Here is a 24,246-nt window from a genome sequence, read left to right as displayed (position 1 = left end):
CTTTCTGCAGCTGGGTCCCACTGCTTCTCTCCTGTGGGTGGGCAGGGAGGGTACTTTGTGCGACACGTTAGGGTCACCAGCCTCTAGGTGGGGTCTGGGAATCTCCTGGAATCACAGCTGATCTCCATACTACGGAGATCAAGTCCCCCGGAGGAAATGGCTGCTTTGGAGGGTGGACTCCACGGCATTGTACCCCATGCGGGTCCCTCCCCAGACTCCACCCACAAATCTCCAGGAATTTCATAGAATCATAGAGTTGGAAGGGGCCACACAGGCCATCTAGTCCAGCCCCCCTGCTCAATGCAGGATCAGCCTAGAGCATCCCAGACAAGTGCTTGTCCAGCATAGAGTTTCCTAACCTAGAGTTGGCAATCTTGGATATGTGGAGGGACAATTGCAGTGCCCTTCTTTCCACCTGTGCTTTGTGGTGGGTGTCTAGTTCAGGGCTTCTCTCCATGACTTCCTCCTTCATCCTCGTACAGAAACAGAGCCTGTGGAGGATGTGACGACCCCCCACGGCAGGGTCCGAGTCCCCGGAACCGCCGGCACGGAGCTCCCCCACTGGGGGCCAGTCTCCTTCCCCTGGAAGCTCACAGGGACACCGGGCCTGACTCAAGAGTTCCAGCACTTTGGAATAGCAACCATGAAGCCCGGAGAGACATCTGTCCCTGGGACAGGCAGACCGGGCCCCGAGGGTTCCAAGGAGACCCAAGAACCTACCGTGCCTGCGGCCTTCTCCACGGGGACTTCGAGCCTCTTGTGGCCCACCTCTCAAGGACTTGAGCAGCGGTTGGCACCCACTGTGCCAACCATTATGCCCAGAAGCCCTGGTGTCACGGGGCTGCCTGGATTCCGCACCCTCCCATACCAGCCCAGTCAACCAGGGTTGGGTCCCACATTCTCAGGTAAATATTGCAAGGTTGGTGAATGCTTTTAGGAACCATGTCGATGAGTGGGCATGCCCCGAGTGCAGATTCTGGGCCTTGGCAGTGCTGGCACCCATTGGCAGATCCTTGGAGTCAAGGGGTCTCATGACCTCATGCAAATGCTGGTGTCAAAACATGAAAGACAGCCGTGATGAGGGAAAAGCTGAGGGCAGGCTGGGGAAGACAGATCTCATTCAGGGTGGCAGCAGAGGACTGAACTTGCTGGCCAGAGTAGCCAACAGGAGGTGACTGGGACCTGGGGGTTGGCCTGACTTGTGGCTTCCGGTCAATTCCAGTCATCATCAACCCATGATAAATGATCAACATAACAAACAAAAGTAGCCATTAAAAGCAAGCCTTAGGAGAGCAGAGGCTGGTGGAGGAGGGCTGGTGTGATGTAGTAGTTAGAGGGTTGGGCTAGAACCTGGGACAACCGGGTTCGACTCCCTTGCTCTGCCATGGAAGCCGGCCAGGTGACCTCGGGACTGGCACAATCTCTCAGCTTAACCTACCGTCACAAGGTTGTTGTTGTGAGGTTGGAGTGGAGATGGGGGAAAGGATATGAAAAGCTGCTTTGAGTCCTTGATCAGGGGGAAAAGTGGGATATAAAGAAAAATAAATAAAACAATAACTTAAGCAGAGACTAGATCCCAAATCTACCACAGTCCATGGGGAGAGGGCCAGAGTTCAGTGGGAAAGCAAATGTGCTGCTTTGGCGGAAGCTCTAATCAGGGCCTCCGCGCAGCCAGTGGGGCCAACCAGAATATGTGCCTCTTCATCCCTCCCCCCTCTGTCCTTTGCCCCCAGCAGGGCCCACTCGCACTCGGAGCCCCGACATGCCCAGGATCCTCTGTACTCAGGGGCAGTTTGCCTGCGAGGCCTTTGGCTGCATTGAGGCTGCCTATGTATGTGACAGCCAAGAGGACTGTCTGGATGGGTCTGACGAGATGCACTGTGGTAAGTGCTTGGGGAGGGGCCATGGCTCAGTGGCAGAGCCTCTGCTTGGCAAGCAGAAGGTCCCAGGTTCAATCCCCGGCATCTCCAGTTAAAGGGATCAGGTAGAAGGTGATGGGAAAGACCTCTGAGACCTTGGAGAGCTGCTGTTGGTCTGAGTAGACAAGACTTACTTTGATGGACTGAGGGTTTGATTCAGTAGAAGGCAGCTTCATGTGAAGGTCTGTGGCTCAGTAGTAAGGCAGCTTCATGGGAAGGGCCATGGTTTAGTGGGAGAGGATCTGCTTGGCTTGCAGAAGGTCCCAGGTTCAAGCCCTGGTATCTCCAGTTGAAAGGACCAGGCAGTAGGCGATGTGAAAGACCCCTGCCTGAGACCCTGGAGAGCTGCTGCCTGTCTGAGTAGACAATACTGACCTTGATGGACCAAAGAGGTCTGATTCAGTAGAAGGCAGCTTCATGTGTTCCTGGCACCAACCATTTCTACTGCTGCCATCTTCTTTGCCAAAGGTGAACCCCACAGAAGCTGCATAAGTTTCAAAGCAGGCTGGGCTAAGGACTGCTCGACTGCTCTGGATGTTTTGTCAAGACAGTGGTGGGTTTTTTTTTACAGGCGGCCCAACAGCTGCACCCATCCCTACACCGGCCCCCCTGTTTCCACTGGTCCCTCCCAGCACCTGTTCCATCAAGCAATTCTCCTGCGGCAGCGGGGAATGTCTGTCTCTTGAGAGGCGTTGCGACCTTCACCACGATTGCCAGGATGGATCCGACGAGGCGAACTGTGGTATGTGTGGAGTGGGACCGCTTCCCTCTATGCACACGTGTAAGAGGCGCCCAGGGCCTATCACAGGCAGGGGGAGGGGGGCATTTGGCCCATGCCTCACATTCACATAGGGCCTCAAAATTATACACTTGTTTGTTTGTTTTTTGGCTTTGGGTATGTTTTGCAACTTGTTTTTATGTGCATCTTCTATCATCTTTTTATTTTTTTATTATGGCTGCTGGTGGAGGTGGGCAGCCGACTTACGGCAACCTGTAGGGTTTTCAAGGCCAGAGGTGGTTTGTCGTTGCCTGTCCCTGCGTAGAGACCCTGGACTTCCTTGGTGGTCTCCCACCCAAGTACTAACCAGGGCTGTATTGGGATATTTAGTTAATATAGCAGAGTTTGCCCAGTCGTAAAAGTGTGATATTGCATGCACTGGGGGAGGGAGGGCTACAAGAATGACAAAATAAAATAATGTTGCCAAATTTTGTTATGCCAATAAAGGTATCTGAACTGACAAAATAAAATAAATAAATAAATATCCCAAGAAGTATGTTGCCAAAAGTGAACCTTCCATTTATTCAAGTAGATTCTGTTCACATTCAAGTTGCAGTTGAAAGGACAAGAGAGACGCCTAATCTAAAGAGTACTGTTCCCTGTCACAAGTGGCCAGCTGACCCGGCATCATGTGCATGGGAGTATGAGGCATCATTTCTACAGGAGAGACCTGTAGAGATGTGTAATTCCATGAAAAGCCATGTGAAGAAATGGGAAGAACAATGGGTACAGAGAGAGATGAGAGGATCAGAGGGCAACTCCCAGGTTAAGATAAAGAGAGGGGCATCCCATTCAAGGAGGTACACACAATTAAAGTGATGTAGTGCCCGCCCCCCTCCCCATGTCCAGCCGTGTCAAGTCACTAACTCCAACAAGATGACCTGGCTTAACTTCCAAGATCAGACGAGATTGAGCTAGCCTGGACCAGCCAGATCAGGGTTTATTATGGCTAGGGGCCTCAAAGTCCATAAGTGGCCCAGGCCTCTCTGAGAGGGCATGGGGGAACCCTCCCCCAAGGGAACATGGCTGGGATTATTTGGCCCTGGAGAAATAGCCTGGCTTCAGACCATGGCAGGGCGAGGGCTTTCCTGCGGAGGATGTCCGGATCCCATCCTCATTCCAGCATCTCCCTTCCTTTTCAGTGGACTGTATCTTGTCTGCCTGGACCACTTGGAGCGAGTGCAGCCGATCCTGTGGACTGGGAGTGATCTTCCGCCGCCGGGACTTGCTCCGCCACGCCCTCCCTGGCGGGCAGTGCGATCGCAACGAGTTTGACAGCCGCTCCTGCTTCCACCGGGCCTGCCCAGGTAGCTCCTTCCGCTCCCTCATCAGTGATTAGCAAGGCCCTAGTGGTCAGTGTGACAAATGGTCGTACACCTTTTGTAGGCTTTCCGTAACGGGAGGGGATGGGGCTGACTGAAAGAGCCTCTGCTTGGCGTGCAGAAAGTTCCCAGTTCACGCACACCCCTCTGGCACATCCCTAGATCTCCAGGGAGGGGGCCCCTCTCACCTCTTCAGGCCACCCGTTCCATGGAGCCGGAGCCACACTGGAAAAGGCCCAGGCTCCAGTCGATGCCAGATGGGCCACCCTAAGTGGTGGGAGAGCCACTAGATGGTTGCCTGACATCCATAGTTGGCACACAGAGACATTTGGTAGGAGCGTGGGCATTGATAATAGAATCATAGATTCATAGAGTTGGAAGGGACCATCAGGGTCATCTAGTCCAACCCCCTGCGCAAAACTCACAACTACCTCCCCCACACACACCCAGTGACCCCTAGAAGATGGCCAAGATGCCCCCCCTCCCATGAACTGCCTAAGGTCATAGAATCAGTATTGCTGACAGATGGCCATCTAACCTCTTCTTAAAAACCTCCAGGGAAGGAGAGCTTATCACCTCTCGAGGAAGCCTGTTCAACTGAGGAACTGCTCTAACTGTTAGAAAATTCTTCCTAATGTCTAGACGGAAACACTTTTGATTTAATTTCAACCCGTTGGTTCTAGTCTGACCTTCTTGAGCAACAGAAAACAACTCGGCACCCTCCTCTATATGACGGCCCTTCAAGTACTTGAACATGGTTATCATATCCCCTCTCAGTCTTCTCCTCTTCAGGCTAAACATACCCAGCTCCTTCAACCTTTCCTCATAGGACTTGGTCTCCAGACCCCTCACCATCTTTGTTGCCCTTCTCTGGACACGTTCCAGCTTGTCTTCACCTTTCTTAAATTGTGGTGCCCAAAACTGAACACAGTACTTTAGTTGAGGTCTAACCAGAGCAGAGTAAAATGATACCAGCACTTCGCGTGATCTGGACACTATACTTCTGGTGATGCAGCCCAGGATTGCATTTGCCTTTTTAGCTACCGCATCACACTGCTGACTCATGTTCCGTGTTTGGTCTACTAAGACCCCAAGATCCTTTTCGCACACACTACTGCTCAGACAAGTCTCCCCCATCCTATAATTATGCATTATATGATCTCGCTAACATCCAATGGCCTCCTTCTGCCTAGTGAACGGTGCCTGGTCCTCCTGGGGTGAGTGGTCAGACTGTGATGCGGAATGTCGAGGGGGCGTTCGAAGCCGCACCAGGACTTGTGCGGACCCCCCACCCAAGAATGGGGGGCAGCCGTGTCCCGGCGATGCCGTGCAGACAGAAACCTGCAACTTGCAGCCCTGTGGAGATGCTCGGGGTAAATGGGCTGTGGCTGGGATCTGGGGGGAGCAGAAATGGTGTATGGGATTTGGGGAAGGGCCAGAGGGCGTGAGGAGGCCCTGGTGGAAAACGGAGGCTCTGGGACCGCTTGAATGGAGTCTGGGGAGCGTTGGGAACATTAGTGGAGGCAAAAGAGCAGGGAATGAGGGGGTGGACCTCCAGTTTTTAATGTCTAAAAACAGATGTGCTGCAGTTCATAACTGCCTGGTCCCAGGGTCCTGGATGCTCAGTGAAGAAATGGCCCTCTGCACATGCCAAGGGGTACTTCCCTTCCTGATCCAAAGAGAATACCCTTGCTTCAGAAACTGGAAGGGGCTTTCGCAGTCCCTGCCTAGAGGCTGCATTTTTCCCCTGGAAGGAGGAAAGAGACTCTGTTAAATCCTAAATACTAACTTTGGACTGTTGTCCAGAAATAATGCTTCCTCCAGAAATAATGGTTGACGATCAACCCTTGCTGAATTTTTTTTAATGATGTTTGTTCCTTGCTAAAACAAACCTATATGGAGGGGGTGACACATTTCTTAGGGGAGGAATAGAGTCTGGGATGGAGACCAGTCCTTTTGGGCAGCACGGATCTCCCTGAACACCCTTGGCTTGCGGGACAACTTTCCCCAAATGGATGCCCTGTGGTTTGCACCCATCATGCATGCTCCCATCTCCTCCACAGACTGTGGCCGGGACATGGTCTATGTGCAAGCTGGGCACTGCCAGCGAGGCCTGGTGGCTCCGTGCCCCCAGACGTGCCGGCAGCTGAGTGCCGAGTCGAACTGTCACAGCAGCTGCATTGAGGGTAAGTGAGTGGCCCTGGGGGGCAGGAGATGGGGGGCGCATTGTCTCAAATGAGGAGGGCGGGGTTTGGGGAGGGGAGGGACTTCAATGCCATGGAGTCCAATGACCAAAGCGGCCATTTTCTCCAGGTGAACTGATCTCTGTCACCTGGAGATCAGTTGTAATAGTAGGAGATCTCCAGCCACCACCTAGAGGTTGGCAACCCTATCTTTGAGCCACAGGGGGAAATGGTGGTGTCTGCCACCCTGCTGTGGGTGCAGTGGCACCATGGGGGGGACCGTCCCATCCCTGATGTCTCTTGCCAGGCCTTGGACTCTTGCTGCAGGCATTAGCGGCGCATGGGCTGGCAGAAGAGGGCTGCCAAGGGCTGCCCAAATCTCACGGGCGGGGGAGGGGGCTCCGCAGCCCAGCTGCACTTGCATAGCTTCCACTCCCCGGTTCCCGCAGGCTGCCGTTGCCCCCCGGGGCTCTTCTTGCAAGATGGAGGCTGCGTGAACATCAGCCAGTGCCACTGCTTCTTTGACCATGAGCGCCGCCTCCCGGGGGAGATGTTCCTGAGGCACAACTGCAGCCAGTGGTGAGCGGGCGGGGGGGACTCTGTGGACTGAGCGCTGCTTGCTCTCTGGTGACTTGCTCTTGAAGGAAGGGCTGCCATGGAATGGGCGGCCTTTTTTGATAGAGGTTGGATAGTGCACAAGCACAGTGGAATTAGCTGGTGTGTGTGTGTGTGTGTTGCTGCTGAGGAAATAAAGTTACACACAGAGTCCTTTTATCTTATTAAACTAATATGAGTCCTTTATTGTGAGGAACTCCATTCTAGACAGGCTAGAGCAGAGACAGCGTTCTAAACTAGGAAGCTAAACTCGGATGGATGGAGATGCAGGGAAGCAACGTCCTGCTCTCACGGCAGCAAGATGTAGAAGAGAGAAGGTGCTAGCTGGAAGGAAGGAAGATTCCCTGAGAGTAGCAGTCTACACGCCAGAGGGATGGTGTCACGGCCCTGTACTTATAGGCATCAGAGCAGTGGAAGGGGAGACATGGGGTCCTATAACCCATCTATCACTCTGCCTCTCTATAGTGAAGGGGAAATTTTCTTTCTTATAATTCCTATTGATTTTTGTTTAGATTTTAGTGAATTAAATAATTGCTAGCTACAAGTAGTGAACTCATCCAGGATGTGGTTCACACATCCAGGATGAGACAGAAAGGGTAGAAAGTCTCATTAAGGCCACAGATTATTATCCTTTCTTGCTCATCCATGTGGGAACAAATGATGTTTGCGCCTGCACAGCCCAGAACGTATTAAAAGAGACCATGCGGCTCTGGGTAAAAAAGTGAAGACCTGGGGGCACAGGTTGTATTTTTGTCAGTTCTTCCTGTCGAAGGCCGTAGCTTAGGAAGGGAAACAACAATATGGCAGTTTGTATGTTATATTGGTATAGCAGCATAACAATCTGTCAGGTTTTCTGAATGCCCAGCTTTCTTGCTTTCTTTTTATTACCAGGGTTGCACAGATTGCTGCTTCACTAGAACGATATAACAATATTCAATTGCTGATTGAAAGAAAAATGCAAATGGCCTGTTGGTGTGGGAGGGAAAGCCAAGGGGCAGGGAAGCCGGCCGTGTGGAAGCCCCATGGCCTCTGTGCTGCATCTGCAGCCTTAGCAGCAATGTGGAGACCCACACAAGCCCATCCCCATGTGGAAAATTCAGTGATGGCAACAGTCAGAACATGCTCCGTCCATCCACACCTGGCCACAACCCAAAGAGGCAGCTGCAGGTGTGGGGTGGAACGGGTGGCTTCTTGGGGTGTCAGTTTCTGCTCTGCTTGACCGTGGCTTCTCTCTCCCCTTGCCAGTGTCTGTTTGGACGGCACAGTGACCTGTGACTCAGTGGCCTGCCCTGTGAACTGTGGCTGGTCAGCGTGGTCCCCGTGGGCACAATGCAGCCGGAGCTGTGGGGTCGGGATGCAGCAGAGATTCAGGTAAACCGCAGCAGTGACAGAGCCACGGGAGGATCTCTCCAGGGACAGGCCTCTGGGAGCTCACGGGCCAGGAATGGACTACGAAGCCACATGGCCTGGCCTCCAGGGGCTTTTTCAAAGTTCTGCCAAGAATCCTGCTCCTGGAATTGATATGATCCAGCCAACACTCAGCGTTTTTAAGCAGGACATTTAAGTGGGAGAGAATGAAGATTGAATTGACCTCTCCCATTGAAATCAGTGGGACTTAAAAAACTGTTCCTGACCCCTACAGGAGGCAGGTCTCCCACACCTTAACATTAGGACCCCTCATGTAACACGTTAGCTGCACCTGACTGAATGCTGCCCAACACCACAAAATTCTTCTTTCTCAGTAGTGACACGTTTTACACACAAAGACTACCCAGCTGTCCTCAGCCAGGGCCAGGGCCTTCTTGGCTGTGGCCCCTGCCTGGTGGAAAACTCTGTCCAAGTGCAAATGGCCCTGACAGACCCTCGTTCAGTTCCAGAGGGCCTGCAAGACAGAGATGTTCCACCAGGCTTCTAACGATGACGACAGCGACAGTTTTCATCGGCTGGCCTGGGCCCCTGGGGTGCCTGAAACACTTGGCAATTCTCAGAAGATTCCTCCTACTATCTTTTCTTCTCCAGGTCTTTTCCCATCCTCCCCCCTCTATGTTTTAAACAGGCTGGGTATGTTGTTTAATCTCGCCTTGTATACTGTTTTAATATAATTTGCCAGTATTGGGGAATGGTTTGATTAGGCACCACTATTTCAAAGCAATTTTAAAGCTATGTTCATGTTTTATTTAATAGAATTATAGAGTTGAAAGGGACCACCAGGGTCATCTTGTCCAACCACCTGCACAATGCAGGAAATTTACAACTACCTCCCCCCCCCCCACATACACACACCCATTGACCTCTACTCCATGCCCAGAAGATGGCAAAAAAACCCTCCAGGATCTCTGGCCTCGAGGAAAGTTCACAAATCATGTTTGTCTGTTCTTGGGCGGGGGGGGGGGACGACGACACGTGCACATGTAAATCCTGGAGCTGCCATTTGGGAAAGCCTCTCTCCATACTGAGCATCCTGCTTCTCCTGCAGATCTCCCTCCAACCCAACAGCTGCCAACGGTGGTGCCCTGTGCCAAGGAGATGGCCAGGAGGTGCGAGAATGCCACACAGCCTGCGTATCAGGTAGGAGGAGTGGTGGCCAGGGGCACTGGGACCGATCAGACCTTTTGCTCAGTGATTTCAAAGGTCTGAACAGTCAGGACAAGAAGGGCCATTCGTGTGGGGTGAAAAGAATGGTGTGTGTGTGTGTGTTTTTGGGGGTTGGGTATTTTAAGTTGGTAATGTACCCACCTGGCACAAGGAAGAAATCTGCAGAGGAGGCCATACAAAAAATGATGGTGGTGATGGTGGTGATGAAAAATAAGCAGAAGCTGACACACACCCCTCTGTGATAACCCAAACTGGACTCCACCCCCTCTCTTGGCCCCAACCTCCCCCCACCCATGCCCAGAAATCCCTAGTGCCTGGAGTGACTGGACCCCCTGGTCCCCCTGCTCCAAGACCTGCTTCTATGCCATGGATGGCGTGGGAGTGAGAAAGCGATTCCGGCACTGCAACGGCACCGCAGAGGCTGGGGGCTGCGACGGAGATCCAGCCCAGGAGGAGCCCTGCGACACGCCCCCCTGCCCAGGTGAGAGGGGCCAGGGTTGAGGGGGGCTCTGAGGGGTATGTTGCCTTCTAGCCAAACTAGGGCTTCAGGTTGTCAATTTCCTATTGTATCAAAGGTTTAGCTGAACATGTTTAAGGAATGATGGTTATATTGCAAGGGTTCCACTGTAGAGAGGTTGTTTGCAAAGCTACACTAGGTGTCAGTTGGGGGTGGAGCTAGTAGCAGGTACAATCTCATGGCTCCTTAAGCCTAAATTTGGGGTTCATACAGATGTGAAGGAGACTGTGCATCTTCTTGTCTGTAAAACACAAATTGTGGACTCATATGGCCTCAATTTGCCTCAGGGCATGCAAAGAGAGGAGATTTAACCCTACAACCCCCACTTATTTTTGCTAATTAAAAACTGGCTTCTGGCTTTATTGTTAACATTTCAAAGAGGAAAGCTATGTTTTGTAGGACACATTATTTATTTAGAATATTTCTATGCTGCTTCTTCAGAGTTCTGCTTAAGGCAGCTTATAATTTAAAAATTATAATAGAAACACCCTTGAAAACAAGTCTTAAAAACAGGCCAGTGGACATAATCAGCATTATCGTACAAAAGCAAGGAGGTCCGGCCTGCTCTCCAGCAAACCGGTTCCTCTTTGGGTCAAAAGTTGCCAAATGTTTTCCTAAGAAAACCCAAACTTCCCTCTGGGCTTCAGGATTCCCCCTAAAGCACAATGTAGGTAGATTCTGCCACCAGTTCTTAGTTCCAAAAGTCTAGCTTTCCCAGGGAGGCGCTAAGAGCAACTCTTCCCCAGCTAGTTTCCAAAAGGCCAAAAAGACAGCGCCAGCCCTGCAGAGTAGAGGCTCTGTCAGGGAGGGTAGCTGTCAACAAAAGTTACAAAAGGTAGGTGGTTTTCACACACACGCACAAATGCATTCAGACACTTAGATTTAGCCCTGAGACCAAAAAGGGTTTCGCAGACTTTAAAGTAAAGTCAATGATTTTTATTCTAAAGAAATGTGCTCATTACAGAAAGAAATATATTCGTGAGGCAAAATAGCATAAAATAAGAAAGACTATCAATTACTAACTACACAGTAATTCCTAGGCATTTAGGTGAAGCTTATGAGAGGTTACAGAGACAAAAGGACTTGCTTCCAAGTCGTTACCAGATTTCCAATTGTAAGGATCGGTCCCATCTTGCCCCTTCTCCCTGGGGCAGAGTGATCGCAGAGTGATGCAGCATGAGGTCATGCCAGCGTATCCCCAAAACTCCATACATCTATCAAAAGAAGTTTATTCTTATACCTTTCGAACTCACCAGCTGGTGATCAGTCAGCCAATGAATTCCTCAGGAAAACAATAAACCAATTTCATATTTGTCATGTCACTAGCCAACTCTTTGAAGACATGAGATAAGTTGTATTCCTGCAGTGAATGCAAATTATCAGGAGATTCTCAGAGCCAGCGAGGGCTAAGGTGTGACAGGATGTGTCACCGTGGAGACAGATGGGCCATCAGTGAGCAAGCTTCAAAGGGAAGGTGGTTTGGGAAAGAGTTCCTTCCCCCGCTCTCACAGACTGCAAACAGAGCTTTAAAATGCATTTGCTGGGGGTAACTAGGCCGCAGCCTGAACTAAAGTTCTGAGCCAATGTTGTGCAGTATTGTAGCAAAAGGAAATGCAGGGTGTATTTCCTTTACAACCCCTAATTAAAAGTCTGGGTAAAAAGACACATTTTGGCCTGGCACCTAAACAAAGTAGGCGCCAGGTGAGCTTCAAGAGGGAAAGTGTTGCAGAGGTGAGGTGCCGCCACACAAAATGCCCTGTCACTACCCATGTCACCTCTGAAAGCAAGGGCACAGAGACCAGGGTTTTTATTGTATTTAAAAGTAACAGCAGACCTGTGACTCCAGGTTTGATCAGCAAAACCAAGTGGATGTTGAAGAATTAAACTCCTCCACTCCCTTCTCTGCACTGCCCGAGACAAACTGTGGCTGCAGAACCTGGCCAGTTGCATTTTATTGACAGACCCTCAGACTGAGCTATTTAAGGAAGAGAGTCTCTGCAGAGACAATATCACCGGTGGAAGCTTCACAAAAGAATGACAGACTGTGATTCCCCTTTTTTGTGATCTTAGCCGTTTGGCTTCCACCCTGGACCTCTGGCATATGCCCCCAATGGTGGCTGTTTCTGTTCAGTGGAAATTCTACAGACGTAATATATCCAATTCAGAGGGTAGCCGGGTTGTTCTGCCATAGAACAGTAAGATTTGAGTCCGGTAGCACCTCAGAGACCAACAAGATCTTTGGGGTGTAAGCTTTCAAGAGTCGAAGCTCCCTTCCTCAGATACAAGATAATATCCCTAGTAATATAATGCATTCATATGAGATAATATATCCGGTGTTGTGCAAGTGCATTTGCACATATTGGTCTCGCAACATTCTTGGGCAGAGCATGTGTTCTTCATCAGATCTATACAGTAGTATGACATGGGGTTGATCTGTATTAGGGGGTGGGGTTTCCTGGCTGTGGCTTAGACTGAGGGTTCCCAACCCCAACTCCCGTCCCCTGAGGAAGGGCTTAGCGGGCTATCCGAGGCAATCTTTAGCGCCTGGCCCTCCCCTCTCCTCCCCAGTGGAAGGCATCTGGACCCCCTGGACAGCCTGGTCCGAATGCTCTGCTCGTTGTGACTCGGGCATCCAGAAGCGCAACCGCACCTGCTCCAACCCGGCCTACGGGGGCCCTGATTGCTCCGGGCCCCTCATCCAGACTCGCGACTGCAACACGCAGCCCTGCAAAGGTATGGCCTGAGGGGAGACGGGAGTCCTCAGCACTGGGCAGGGGGGCGGGGGGCATTGGCTGAACAATGAGGGGCGCAGCCAGATTGGGGCTGGTGAGACTGGCCAGGCCGGGCTCCACCCGTTATCCTGTCCCAGACACCCTTTGGTGCCAGCCCCTCCTCCCTGACGGGTGCCCTCTGCCTGCCCTTTGCTTTCAGAGCTGTGCCCAGGGAACATGGTCTTTCAGACGGCCGAGGAGTGCCAGCGGAAGGGAGGGGCCTGCCCGCGCCTCTGCCTGGACCAGGGCACTGGGGTGGAGTGCGCCTCCCAGTGCACCGAGGGCTGCTCCTGCCCCGACCGGCTCTTCCTTCAGGACGACTCCTGTGTGCCCCTCAGTGAGTGCCCGTGCTATCATCAGGGGGAGCTCCACCAACCGGGGGGCACCGTCTCACTCGACTCCTGCAACAACTGGTAAGGAACAAGCAGCCCAGATGGGGAAGGGGGTGGTCTCCTGGCCAGAGACCCACCTCCTCTGCCCATGGGGGGCTGTTGTCACAGGGCAGTCTGAAGCACTCGGCTGATTCCTACTCTGCTTATTTCCCTAAAGACTGGGCAGGAGAAGCCCCCTCTGTCTCATCCTCCCACACCTGGCATGTTTGAGCCCCTCCCCCAATTCCTCTCCTTCCAGGTAATCCCTGAGAGCCAGCGTGGTCTAGTGGTTAAGAGTGGTGGTTTGGAGCAGTGGAGTCAGATCTGGAGAACCAGGTTTAATTCTCCACTCCTCCACATGAGTGGCAGAGGCTAATATGGTGGACTGGGTTGGTTTCCCCACTCCTCCACACAAAGCCAGCTGGATAACCTTGGGCAAGTCACAGTTCTCTCAGCCTCACCTACCTCACAGGGTGTCTGTTGTGGGGAGGGGAAGAGAAGGTGATTGTAAGCCAGTTTGAGTCTCCCTTAAGTGGTAGAGAAAGTCAGCATATGAAAACCAACTTTTCTTCCTCTTCCTCTTCCTCTTCCTCCTCCTCCTTCTTCAAGGGAGTCACCTCTGAACTTTTCTCCTTCCTTTTCCTTCCCAGCACCTGTCTAGATGGGGAGATGGTGTGTGGCACGACCCCCTGCCCAGGTGAGAGAGGCCAGGAGGATGGCAAGCCTATCAGTTCTGAGTGACGTGGAAGGACCTCTTTCATGTGGGGGTCCTTCCTATGTGACTGTAAAGCAGGATGGTTTGTTTCAGAGCGCGCTTCTTTCCAGTTCTGCTTTCTGGGGGCTGCACAGGACAGTGGGGAGGGTGCCCCCCCCCCCGTGGTGATCCTGAACACCTTCCTCCCTGATTGCAGTGGACTGCGGCTGGAGCGGCTGGACTGCCTGGAGCACCTGTAGCCGTACCTGCAACGTGGGCACCCGCCGCCGCTTCCGCTCTGGCTCCCAGCCACCATCCTCCGCCGGAAGACACCTCTGCCGGGGCTCCGACATGGAGATCGAATTCTGCAGCTTGCAAGCCTGTCCTGGTGAGGGAGCCTGGGGGGGGGGGGATCAATCACCCCAGTGTGCCAGCAGTGGGTCAGAAAGTGGGGCCCAGTATGGAGGCATCTCCTTCTCAGGCACAGAATGGCGAGAGGGTTCAGCCAGGGAGCCAATTTTGAACACCATGGAATTAGGCAAAAAGGGTACCTGGAGCATACGCAGAATGCCTTTCCTCAGTGCTGTCAGCCCAATACTGAGAGGAGGAGGCATGCCTGCTAAGCGGACACGAGTCCTGGCTGCCTCCCTCTTTGGAAGTTGGGCCATTTTCCCTGACGGGATGGAATATGCCCTCTGTCTCGGGCTCCTTGGCCTGGTGGGAGCCTGGGGGTGAAGAAGGCACAGCCGGGCACTGGGCAACAGGACGGCCCCTTGCCCACTTAGGAGGGGGTTGTTCTGGGAGGGGCCTGCCCATAGCTGGGGCTTTTCACTGAGCACTCCTGGGGCTCTTTGGCCCGTCACTCTCCCCCCCCCCCCAGGCTCTGGCGCGGAATGGGGTCCCTGGTCACGGTGCTCAGTGCCATGCGGAGGTGGCTACTGGAACCGCACGCGGGCCAGCACTGTCCTGCGCAGGATCGACTTTGCCACCTGCAACCTTCATCCCTGCACAGGTGAGCCTGGAGCCTGGCTGCTGCAACCATCACAGCCCACTCTGTGTGGGCAAAAGGGGAGTGGGGGGGTTCCGTTTCTAAGCAAGAGACGCAACTTTAGAAACTTGCCTCTGGTTAATGGAAGCAAGGAAAGGAGGGGTAGCAAGACCCAGCAGTGGGGGGTAGCAAGACCCTGGCCTGGTTCAAGGAGTTTTGTTTGTCACTGAGCAAGTCAATAATAAAACACAGCTCTTTCTGAGGGTTTTATGCTGTGGCTCAGTGGTGGAGCAGAAGGTCCCAGGTTCAATCCCCGGCAGCATCTCCAGTTAAAAGGACCAGGCAGTAGGTGATGCAGAAGACCTCTTTCCGCCTGAGACCCTGGAGAGCTGCTGCCGGTCAGAGTTGACAACACTGACCTGGATGGACTGAGGGTCCTTAGTTCAGTATAAGGCAGCTTCACGTATGCTCATTTTGAAGGCTGCTTTGCAAATCAAGAGATGCTGTTGCAGCAGGCATCCCTTCCAACTGGTTTCCCAACCCTGTCCCTTGCTGCTTTTGAACCAGGCGATGTCCCAGGCCAGTGCCCAGCTGGCAAGGTGTGGCGGGAGTGCGCTGACGGTCCAGCCTCTTGCGCAGAGCTCAGCACTGACCCCGCTGCCAATGGGACCTGCCAGGCTGGCTGCTTCTGCCCCCACGGGACTGTCTTGCTGGTGAGTGCTGCTTGCAGAACCCGAGGGCCACCGAGGGCTATAAACTCTGCTCCCAGGAGAAGTTGCGCAGCAGGGGGGAGACATAAAACAGACTTTCGGTGGACCTGCGTGGGAATCATCTGCCCCCGTTAAAGCCAATCTATGATCATTGTACACAGAGGGAACTGGGCCTGCACCATATTTTAAAAACTCTCTGGTTTGAGGGGCTGGATTTGGTGGGGATGGGAGAGTGCCGACAAGAGGTGCTGCAGATTAACCACATGAGGAGGGGAGGGGGCCATCTGACTCCTGATGCTGTCCTGCCTCCCTTTGCAGAACAATCTCTGCGTGCCAGAGGAGGAGTGCCCGTGTGCCCAGGATGGGGTTCTGTATGCCCCGGGAGAGCAGGTCCCCAAGGGCTGCGAGAACTGGTCAGTGGATCCACCCCTTGTCCTTCCGTGCCCTCCCTCTGGCCCCCTCTGCTGCTGTGCAGTCTGAAAAAGGGCCCTTTTCCCTTTCTGCAGCTCCTGCATTGCCGGCCAGGTGGGCAACTGCTCCCGAGCGGCCTGCACGGACGGTAAGGCTACCTTTCTGCACAGCTCGCGTGCCTGTTCTGAGACAGTGGCCCAAGGTGATGACAAACCCTTCCCTGCATCAGCAAAGAGCCCCAGAATTGTCACTCCCTGGAAGGAGGCTGGCTGGACAAGTAGTTCTTATTAACAAGCCTGATGGTCTTGTGGGGAGAGGCCGTGGCTCAGTGGCAGATCTTGATGAACAAAAGAAGTCTGATTCAGTAGAAGGCAGCTTCATGTGTTCATGTCTTATGCTGTTTGGGAGGGGCCGTGGCTCAGTGGCAGAGCATCTGTTTGGCATGCAGAAGGTCCCAGGTCAATCCCCAGCATCTCCAGTTAAAAGGAACAGATGATGGGAAAGACTTCTTCCTGAGACCCTGGAGAGCTGCTACCAGGCTCAGTAGACCATACTGACTTTGATGGACTGAGGATATGGTTCAGTACAAGTCTGCTTCATGTGAAGGGCTGTGGCACAGTGGCAGAGCATCTGCTTGGCATGAAGAAGGTCCCAGGATGAAATCCCTGGCATCTCCAGTTGAAAGGGCCAGGCAGTAGGTGATATGAAAGGCCTCCACCTGAGACCCTGGAGAGCCACTTTTAGTCTGAGTAGACAATACTGACCTTGATGGACCAAAGAGGTCTGGTTCAGTAGAAGGCAGCTCCATGTGTTCATGTCTTATGCTATTTGGGAGGGGCCATAGCTCAGTGGCTGAGCATCTGCTTGGCATGCAAAAGGACCAGGCAGTAGGTGATGTGAAAGGCCTCTGCCTGAGACCCTGGAGAGCCGCTGCCAATCTGAGTAGACAATATTGACCTTGATGGACCAAAGAGGTCTGATTCAGTAGAAGGCAGCTCCATGTGTTCATGTCTTATGCTATTTGGGAGGGGCCATGCCTCAGTGGCTGAGCATCTGCTTGGCATGCAAAAGGACCAGGCAGTAGGTGATGTGAAAGGCCTCTGCCTGAGACCCTGGAGAGCCACTGCCAGTCTGAGTAGACAATACTGACCTTGATGGACCAAGAGTCTGAAAGGCCACTTCATGCATCCATGTGGTACAAATTGTGCTGAGCAGTGATGCTCTCTTGCATGGCCCTGCTCCTCCCCACGAGGCTTGCACTAAAGAATGTCCAGTTAGGCAGTGCCATTTGTCTCCAGCAGGGCCCAGATCCACATGCACATTGTGGAAAGATCACAAGACGTGTGCTGTGGAGAGAGATGCAAACGCACACAGCCCTGTGTTGCAGTTAGCTCAGCTCTGATGTGTAGTCTGTGTTGCTGTTAGTTCTTTAATTTAGAACTCTAAGCACAGCAAGACCATCCACACAGCACCAGGTGAGATTTAGGAATCAAACTGCAAAGGTATGAATGAAGCCACACAGCCGTGGCCCATTGGAGTTTCTCCCCCTTGCCCCACAGACTTCTTTATCCTACCCTCCTTCCTCTCCAAACCCAAAGCACCTTGTCTCATTCCCCTCCCTGACCTCTTGCTTGGTCCTTCCTTGACAGTGAACGGCCAGTGGTCCGAATGGACCCCCTGGAGCGAGTGTTCGGCTGCCTGTGGGCTGGGGCTCCAGAACCGCTACCGCTTCTGCACGAACCCCCCTCTGTCCGGGATGGGCGTGCCCTGCCTGGGGCCGGAGCGCGAAGACAAACCTTGCCACATCCAGCCGTGTGCCAGTGAGTGCCTTTCTCGTTTCCTCACCGCGATGGCTCTTTGAGACTGGACCTCTCGTGTGAGCCGGAGAAGACCGCTTCTCATGTGGCCAGTTTTGGGCTTGGATAAGAAGGGCAGAAAACAGAGCCTGCCAAAAAGGGGTGCCAAGAGGATTGGGGTTTGGTGCCACAAGGGCCTCCCTGGTTCTGGCACACCTGCGCCGATAGAAGAATCATAGAATCCTCCTCATCTTCTGGTCTGTGCCAGCATAGTCGCCCAGTGACCTGTGGCCAGTGAACCAATGCATTTTTGACAGGGAAACTCTCCCTTTAGAAGGAAAAGCATCTCTGCTTGTCTGCCTACCATGCTTTCTTCCCACCCTTTCTCCGACCCAAGAGCCCCACTCTTTATTCTCCCCTCAACACCCTCACGAGGCAGGTTAGGTTGAAAGTGACTGACTGGAACACGGGTCGCCCTCTGAGTTTTATGGCAGAGCAGAGATTTCAGCTCAGCATATGCCAGTGTGGGTTTGCCAGGATTTGGGCATGCTGTTTGGTACACCTGCCCCAGAACCTCCACAGTGTCTGTTGGAAGATCTCAGCGTGAGATCTGGTGGTTGCCGGCAAACAGGCTGGGTTCAAAAGGATAGATTTGCAGAAGACACAAATGTTTGGGATGATATTTGCTGGAAGATGCCAGGCAGAGAAGTGGGTGCTTCTCAGGGCATAACTACATGATGCGCCTGTCCTGTGTCGGGTCACGGATGTGCACCCAGACTCACGGTCAGATGTACATCGAGGGAACTCACCTCAAAAAGTTTATTCCAGCAGAAGCTTTTGTGAGTCTTCAGATGTAGAGATGAATCAGGTGCATCTGATGATGTGAGTTCTGACTTATGGAAAGCTTATTGCGGAACAAATTTTGTTAGTCTGAAAGGTGCCGCTTGATTTCTGTTTGGTTTCTCAAAAGACTTTACTCAGGGCAAACCTGAAGAACATTCCAGAAGAATAGCTGTGTTTTGGCCTCGAGTCATGCGACTTTTTAGCGTGAAAGAAGTTGTCACAAGTGACTCTACTGTGTCAGTGGTCTCCTAGGATGGGCGTTTGGACCCCCCCCACACACACACACTCCTGAGATCCACAAATGTTTCTCACATGAGGGAAACGAACTGGAAATGGCAGCTGCCCTGGGGAAACAAAAGCCATCTCTCGCCGTCACAAGAAATTGCTTCCCCACATTCAATTTTATTTTATGTTTATTTATTTAGCATAAAGCTGACCAGGCCACAACAGCTCACCTAGGGCAATGAAAGGGTGGGAGTCAGGCCATGATCTGCAGTGGCATGAAGTAGGGTTGCCAACTCCAGAATGGGAAATTCCTGGAGATTTGGAGGTGGAGTCTGCGAAGTGTGGGTTGTGGGATCTCAGCAAGGTATAATGCCACAGACTCCATCCTTTCAATGCAGCCATTTTCTCCAGAGGAAGGGATCTTTGTAGTCTGGAGATCAGTCATAATTCCAGGAGAACACCAGGCCCCACCTGGAGGTTGGCAACACTAGCATGAAGTAAAAAAAAAAGTTTTGCACATTTCTTAAAGAGAGTCCAATCAAAAAATTTTAAGGAGAAGGGGGAGAAGCAGGTCACGTTTCTTCTAGCGAACGCAGATCCTTGCACCCAAGGAAGGAATTGCAACGTGGCGTCTGTGCCAGATGAGGACCGGTTGTTGTTCCCCTGGTCTCCTTCTCGCAGGGAGCGGCGCCTGGGGGTGGTGGAGCCCCTGGACCGGCTGCACCGTCAGCTGCGGGGGAGGCATGCGGAGCCGGAGGAGAGCCTGCGATAGCCCTGCCCCACTGAGTGGCGGGGACTACTGCGAGGGGCCTCCCACCCAGGTGGAGGCCTGCCACTTGGACCCCTGCCCAGGTGAGTCATCATTCCCCTCGGGTGTGTGGCATTTTGGGGGCTGGGGAGCAGGTGTCAGGAAGGGGCGCTGTGCCGTCTGCTGATGGCACGATTCTTCCCCTGGGAGAGGCTGGCAGTAGCCCCAGGTGGCAAAGTCAGGGTGTGCTGTCCTCCTTCCATTTGCTTTACAAAGGAGCCATGCTTTTTGAGTTTATTCCTCCATGGATCACTGGGCATAGCCTACTCCTTGGTCATGGAGTCCACCACAGGCCTGTCTTGCCACTCAGGAGCCCCCATTGGCACTGGGGTGCTCGGTGCAAGAACATCGCCATGCCCAGAAGATCTCCTGTCCCGCAGCCCTGCCACAAATTCCAGCAGAAGAAACATGACTCCTGGTGGAGATGGAATCTATACCCGTTTGAGTGCTGCGGGGAGGTCATACTGCCAGGGCCAGTTCCAAGTTTTCAGGGGGCTTGGGAAGACAGTTCCTATGGTCCCCTCCCCTCCTCTGCCCTTGACTAGTCACTCCTGCCCTCCTTCCCTGCCGCCCACTTGCTGCGGCTTCCTTCCTTTTTCTGCTCCCTGGCACCTCCCTTGCCCACGTTCATGGCTGCTTGCACATCCTTGCCCAGGGGCATCAGGCAGGGTGTGCAGCATGGAGCAGAGGTGGTGTAGCACTAGCAATTGAGTGAGGGGGCAGCAGTGGGCCCTGCTGGACACCCTGGGCCGTGGCAGCTGCCCCACCTTGCCAGCCTTGTGTGCCGCAATCGCTTTCATTCTGCACCTTTCCTTTCTCACACAGCCCTGGACTGCTCCTCTGTGGAGGGCTCCATGTACAGCAGCTGTGGTCCCGCCTGCCCCCGCACATGTGACGACATCCCGGTGAGGCTCCGTGCGCACCCCAGTCTCTGACTCTTGGGGCACTTGCGCCCCCCCCATGACTTATTTTCCCATGGGCCTCCAACACCAGCCCCCAGCCACCCACAGGGCCAGGCTGCCCATTTTCCCTGGCAAAGGGTAGAGAGATGGGACTGATCCAGGTGCCATCTTTCTCTCTGAGCGTTAACCCGCCCCCCCGGATTATGCCCCGCCCCCAGGCTCCTGGGTTTGAACAATGAAGTGTTAGCCAAAATGCTCTTTGATTGGGGAAATTAGCGAGCAAGTGGCAAATTACAATATTTATTTATATAGCGAGATGCAACCTATGTATACCACAGCTGGTAACTGTGATCTTAGAATAAAGACATAGGCAAAAGAATTCCAAATTAAGAGAGTTTATGTTTTTCTAGCGTTCCATGGTGCAACACAAACATACACAGAGAATCTAGGAAATTCAAAGAGAGGAGTACAGAGACATTAGCCAATTTGGCAGGAGTTCGTTGACGGGCTATATGATACCTTTCCTGTAGAGGAGTTGTCCCAAGTTCCAGTAGACTAAGATAGTTGAGAAATAGAGAGGGGCGAGGAATAGGGGTTCCCAGGGACTCGGCCAGCGAGGTAGAAGGGATCATGGCCAGGCTGTGCAAAACCCAAACCAACAGAGTAGTGGCAAATGGGCCAGGGAAAGACCTAAGGTAACGTTATGGGTGTGGGCAACCCCAGTTATACTGTTTTCCTGGGGGCGGGGTGATTGGATTACCCCTCCGTGGTTCCCGGGAGACAAAAGGTGACAAAAGGATTAATGGTCAGCTGCCGGGGTGGTGTGGTGAGAATTTGGAAATCTATTCTAATTCCAGTGACTTGTGCAACCAGGGAGAAACCGGGAGGATCTCGGTGATGAGTTTAATGATCTGAAACAATAGGCATGATCTTGCTAATGTCCGGGGATCGCTGCTTCGCATAGCTGGAGGAACAAGTCATCGTTATCTTAATGTCTCTGAATGGCTTAGCTTAATCAGTCCGATGATACGGGGGGGGGGCATTGGTGCAGGCTACGTGCCTGTGCGCTTTCTCTGACATGGCTTCTGCTGGAACGGAGATGCACAGGAAACATGGAATTTCTCTGGTTCACTGGAGAGGGTTGACCTGGCCTCAGATTCTCAGCTGCCGGCGGCTCGGGATACACAGGAGCGGTTGCGTCAGTTTCACTTGTGCGCTGCAGCCTTCCCCTTGGCTTTTGGGGTTGGCGCACGACTGGAACAGGGCGCACAATATGCTGCTTGGGGTTGCCATGACCAGTCCTGGAGATTGGCACTCGTTTGGCAACAGAAGGGTGACTGCAGAGAGGTAATTGAACAGCTCAGCCACTAACCGGTGGGAAAGTTTGGGGTCCGGCTTCAGCCCCTCATGGTGAGCAGACAGCCTGCTCCTCTGGGGTAAAGACCCCAGGCTGCTAATCGGCCCTGGGGTACTTGCTTGCAGTGAGGAATGAAGCGGGGCTGTGCGTCTTAATTTGCAGCACCCAAATCCATGCTCTGCATCCAGAACAAACGTTGCCCATTAAGTTTCTTTCCACCCCACTCTGTATGATGTGTGCTAATGCTTTTGTTCAAGCTTCTCCTCGCAACCATGAGGGCTAGCAACTCGCTTTTAAAAAGGAAAACTGGCATTCCCAGTGTAATGGGCAGATTCTCTGCTTGCTGTGCACAGCTTCTGGACATCAGGAATGTAACCAGCCTGGCCAGGTGGTATCTCCCCTTCCTTTGTGACCCCGTTCCTTTCTCCGGTGCTTGTGGTGAGTCTTCCTTCCTTCCCACATAGCGCCCCACCACCACCGCACAGGCCCTTCACTTCCCTCCTATCTCAGCCAGTTTTCTCCTCCAAACCACTGTGCAGGTCAGGGACTTCCCCCCCCCCCAGTCTGCCCCCTTTCCTCCGTGGCCCCTTCATGCCCTCTTGTGCCTCCCCAGCACTGCCTGTGGACCTGTCAACCTGGCTGCTATTGCACCAGAGGGAAAGTTCTGGATAGAAACGGCACCGCCTGCATGGAGAAGCACAGCTGCCCCTGCCTGGACTTACTCTCCGGCGACCGGTACCTGCCAGGGCAGACCATCCCTCGTGCTGACGGCTGTAACACCTGGTGAGGCCTGGAGGTGATTTGGGGCAGGGGGGTGCTCCCGGAAATACTGCTGTGACATGGCCAAGGCCTGGGGGTGTCTCAGCCCATCTCCTTGTTTCTCTTCCCCCAGCACCTGCTCCCAAGGGAAGCTGACTTGCACTAACCTGGCCTGTGCTGGTGAGTTACAGCTTTGAACTGGAAGGAACAGTGGCATCCAAGTAGGATGAATAAGTATATGGTAAAATGCAGAAAACCTACTGTAAAATAATCTGGGTTTTGTAGAAGCAGCCTTAGGTCTTTTATGCATGGCTGTTTCCCTTGCCGTCACTCCTCCAATGACTTTGGGTCTTTGTTGTGATTACACAAACCGTTTCCAACCATCAGAGGTCACCTCGCTCTCCCCCTGCGTTTCCCCACATTTTGCAGGACCTGTTTTATTTTGAATTTGAAAACATGGGCAAAACACGGGGAAACGCAGGGGGAGAGTGAGGCGACCTCTGATGGTTGGAAACAGCTTGCATAATCAACACGAAGACCCTAAGTCGTTGGAGGTGGGACCGCAAGGAAAACAGCCATGCATAAAAGGCCGCAGAAATATTTGCAGGTGGATGATTTTACTGCACTGTTTCAAAAGACATTTGAGGCAGTAAAACTTATATCAAAGGTTTTCTTGCTTATGTAAAATTTTACTGCACTGTTCATGTCCTGAACGGGTCAAACCATAAATCTTCCTGGCTCCTAAGTTTTGCAAAAGCTGTGCTGCCCTGACGGGGGACATTTCAGCAAGAGCCCTGTCTTCCTTCAGAGAAAGCTGGCTGCCCTGAGGTAGGCCTGGGGGAGACCGAGGAGGCACGGTCCCACGTCCTCCTGGGAACTGCTACGTTCCCACAGGGAGGCCAGACCCCCATGTTGAGAGCCCCCCGGGTGGAGGGATCAGGGACACACTCCCTGGCATAAAGTGACCCTCTGAGCCTCCCCCTTCTCTGCTCCAGCCCCCGGCAGCTGGTGCGACTGGTCCCCCTGGAGCCCCTGCTCCAGGACATGCGGCAGTGAGACAGTGACCCGCTACCGTGCCTGCGGTTGCCCCAAGCCCCACCACGGGGGCCCCGAGTGCGAGGGGACTCAAGAGTATCACGGCGACAGCGGACTGCAGCTCGAGAGGAAAAAGTGTCCCACTGCCACCTTCTGTCCAGGTACCCCGGCCCCTGGGGGCAAAAAGGGGAGGGCAGCGGGGCATCTTTGGGTCGAGCATCTGGCTCCTGTGCCGGAGCGTCCAGGATGGCGAGTCTCTCCTCCCATGTTTGCTTCTTTCCTCCTTTCTCCTGTTTCTGGGAATCGAGAGGCCGCTTTTCCTGGACAAGGATTTGTCCCTGGTTGCCTCTACACCGGGGGGGGGGGGGGCGTGATCATCCGTTTCTATTCCATTTGCAGCCCCAGTTGAGACCCACTGCCTCTGAGTCTGATCTGGAGAACCGGGTTTGATTCCCCGCTCCTCCACATGAAGCCAGCTGGGTGACCTTGGGCTAGTCACAGCTCTCTCAGCCCCACCTACCTCACAGGGTGCCTGTTGTGGGGAGGGGAAGGCGATTGGAAGCCGGTTTGATTCTCCCTTAAGTGGTAGAAAAAGTCGGCCTATAAGAACCAACTCTTCTTTTTTCCCCCACCCAAGAATCCTGGGA

The 24,246-nt window shown here is 53.2% G+C and overlaps 1 protein-coding gene across 1 annotated transcript in view; it reads left to right on the top strand.

Annotated features, from left to right (window-relative positions):
• The window catches only part of LOC130484666 (SCO-spondin-like), a 115,026-nt gene that overhangs the window by 54,375 nt on the left and 36,405 nt on the right, over positions 1–24,246 (top strand). The window contains exons 51-74 of the mRNA XM_056857746.1: positions 483–905; positions 1,734–1,883; positions 2,491–2,661; positions 3,840–4,004; positions 5,213–5,392; positions 6,083–6,205; positions 6,652–6,781; positions 8,063–8,188; positions 9,294–9,385; positions 9,714–9,893; positions 12,498–12,662; positions 12,861–13,113; positions 13,722–13,768; positions 13,983–14,153; positions 14,646–14,777; positions 15,321–15,466; positions 15,782–15,876; positions 15,970–16,022; positions 17,524–17,694; positions 19,420–19,590; positions 20,372–20,451; positions 22,419–22,588; positions 22,698–22,744; positions 23,560–23,760. Of these exons, the coding sequence (XP_056713724.1) occupies positions 483–905; positions 1,734–1,883; positions 2,491–2,661; positions 3,840–4,004; positions 5,213–5,392; positions 6,083–6,205; positions 6,652–6,781; positions 8,063–8,188; positions 9,294–9,385; positions 9,714–9,893; positions 12,498–12,662; positions 12,861–13,113; positions 13,722–13,768; positions 13,983–14,153; positions 14,646–14,777; positions 15,321–15,466; positions 15,782–15,876; positions 15,970–16,022; positions 17,524–17,694; positions 19,420–19,590; positions 20,372–20,451; positions 22,419–22,588; positions 22,698–22,744; positions 23,560–23,760 (3,642 nt within the window). The remainder of the gene's footprint in view (positions 1–482; positions 906–1,733; positions 1,884–2,490; positions 2,662–3,839; positions 4,005–5,212; positions 5,393–6,082; positions 6,206–6,651; positions 6,782–8,062; positions 8,189–9,293; positions 9,386–9,713; positions 9,894–12,497; positions 12,663–12,860; positions 13,114–13,721; positions 13,769–13,982; positions 14,154–14,645; positions 14,778–15,320; positions 15,467–15,781; positions 15,877–15,969; positions 16,023–17,523; positions 17,695–19,419; positions 19,591–20,371; positions 20,452–22,418; positions 22,589–22,697; positions 22,745–23,559; positions 23,761–24,246) is intronic.

The sequence above is a fragment of the Euleptes europaea genome, chromosome 11 (assembly GCF_029931775.1).
Source record: "Euleptes europaea isolate rEulEur1 chromosome 11, rEulEur1.hap1, whole genome shotgun sequence".
In the NCBI taxonomy this organism is placed as follows: Eukaryota; Metazoa; Chordata; class Lepidosauria; order Squamata; family Sphaerodactylidae; genus Euleptes; species Euleptes europaea.
The sequence above is the reverse complement of the archived record's forward strand: the minus strand, read 5'-3'. Positions and strand labels throughout refer to the sequence as shown.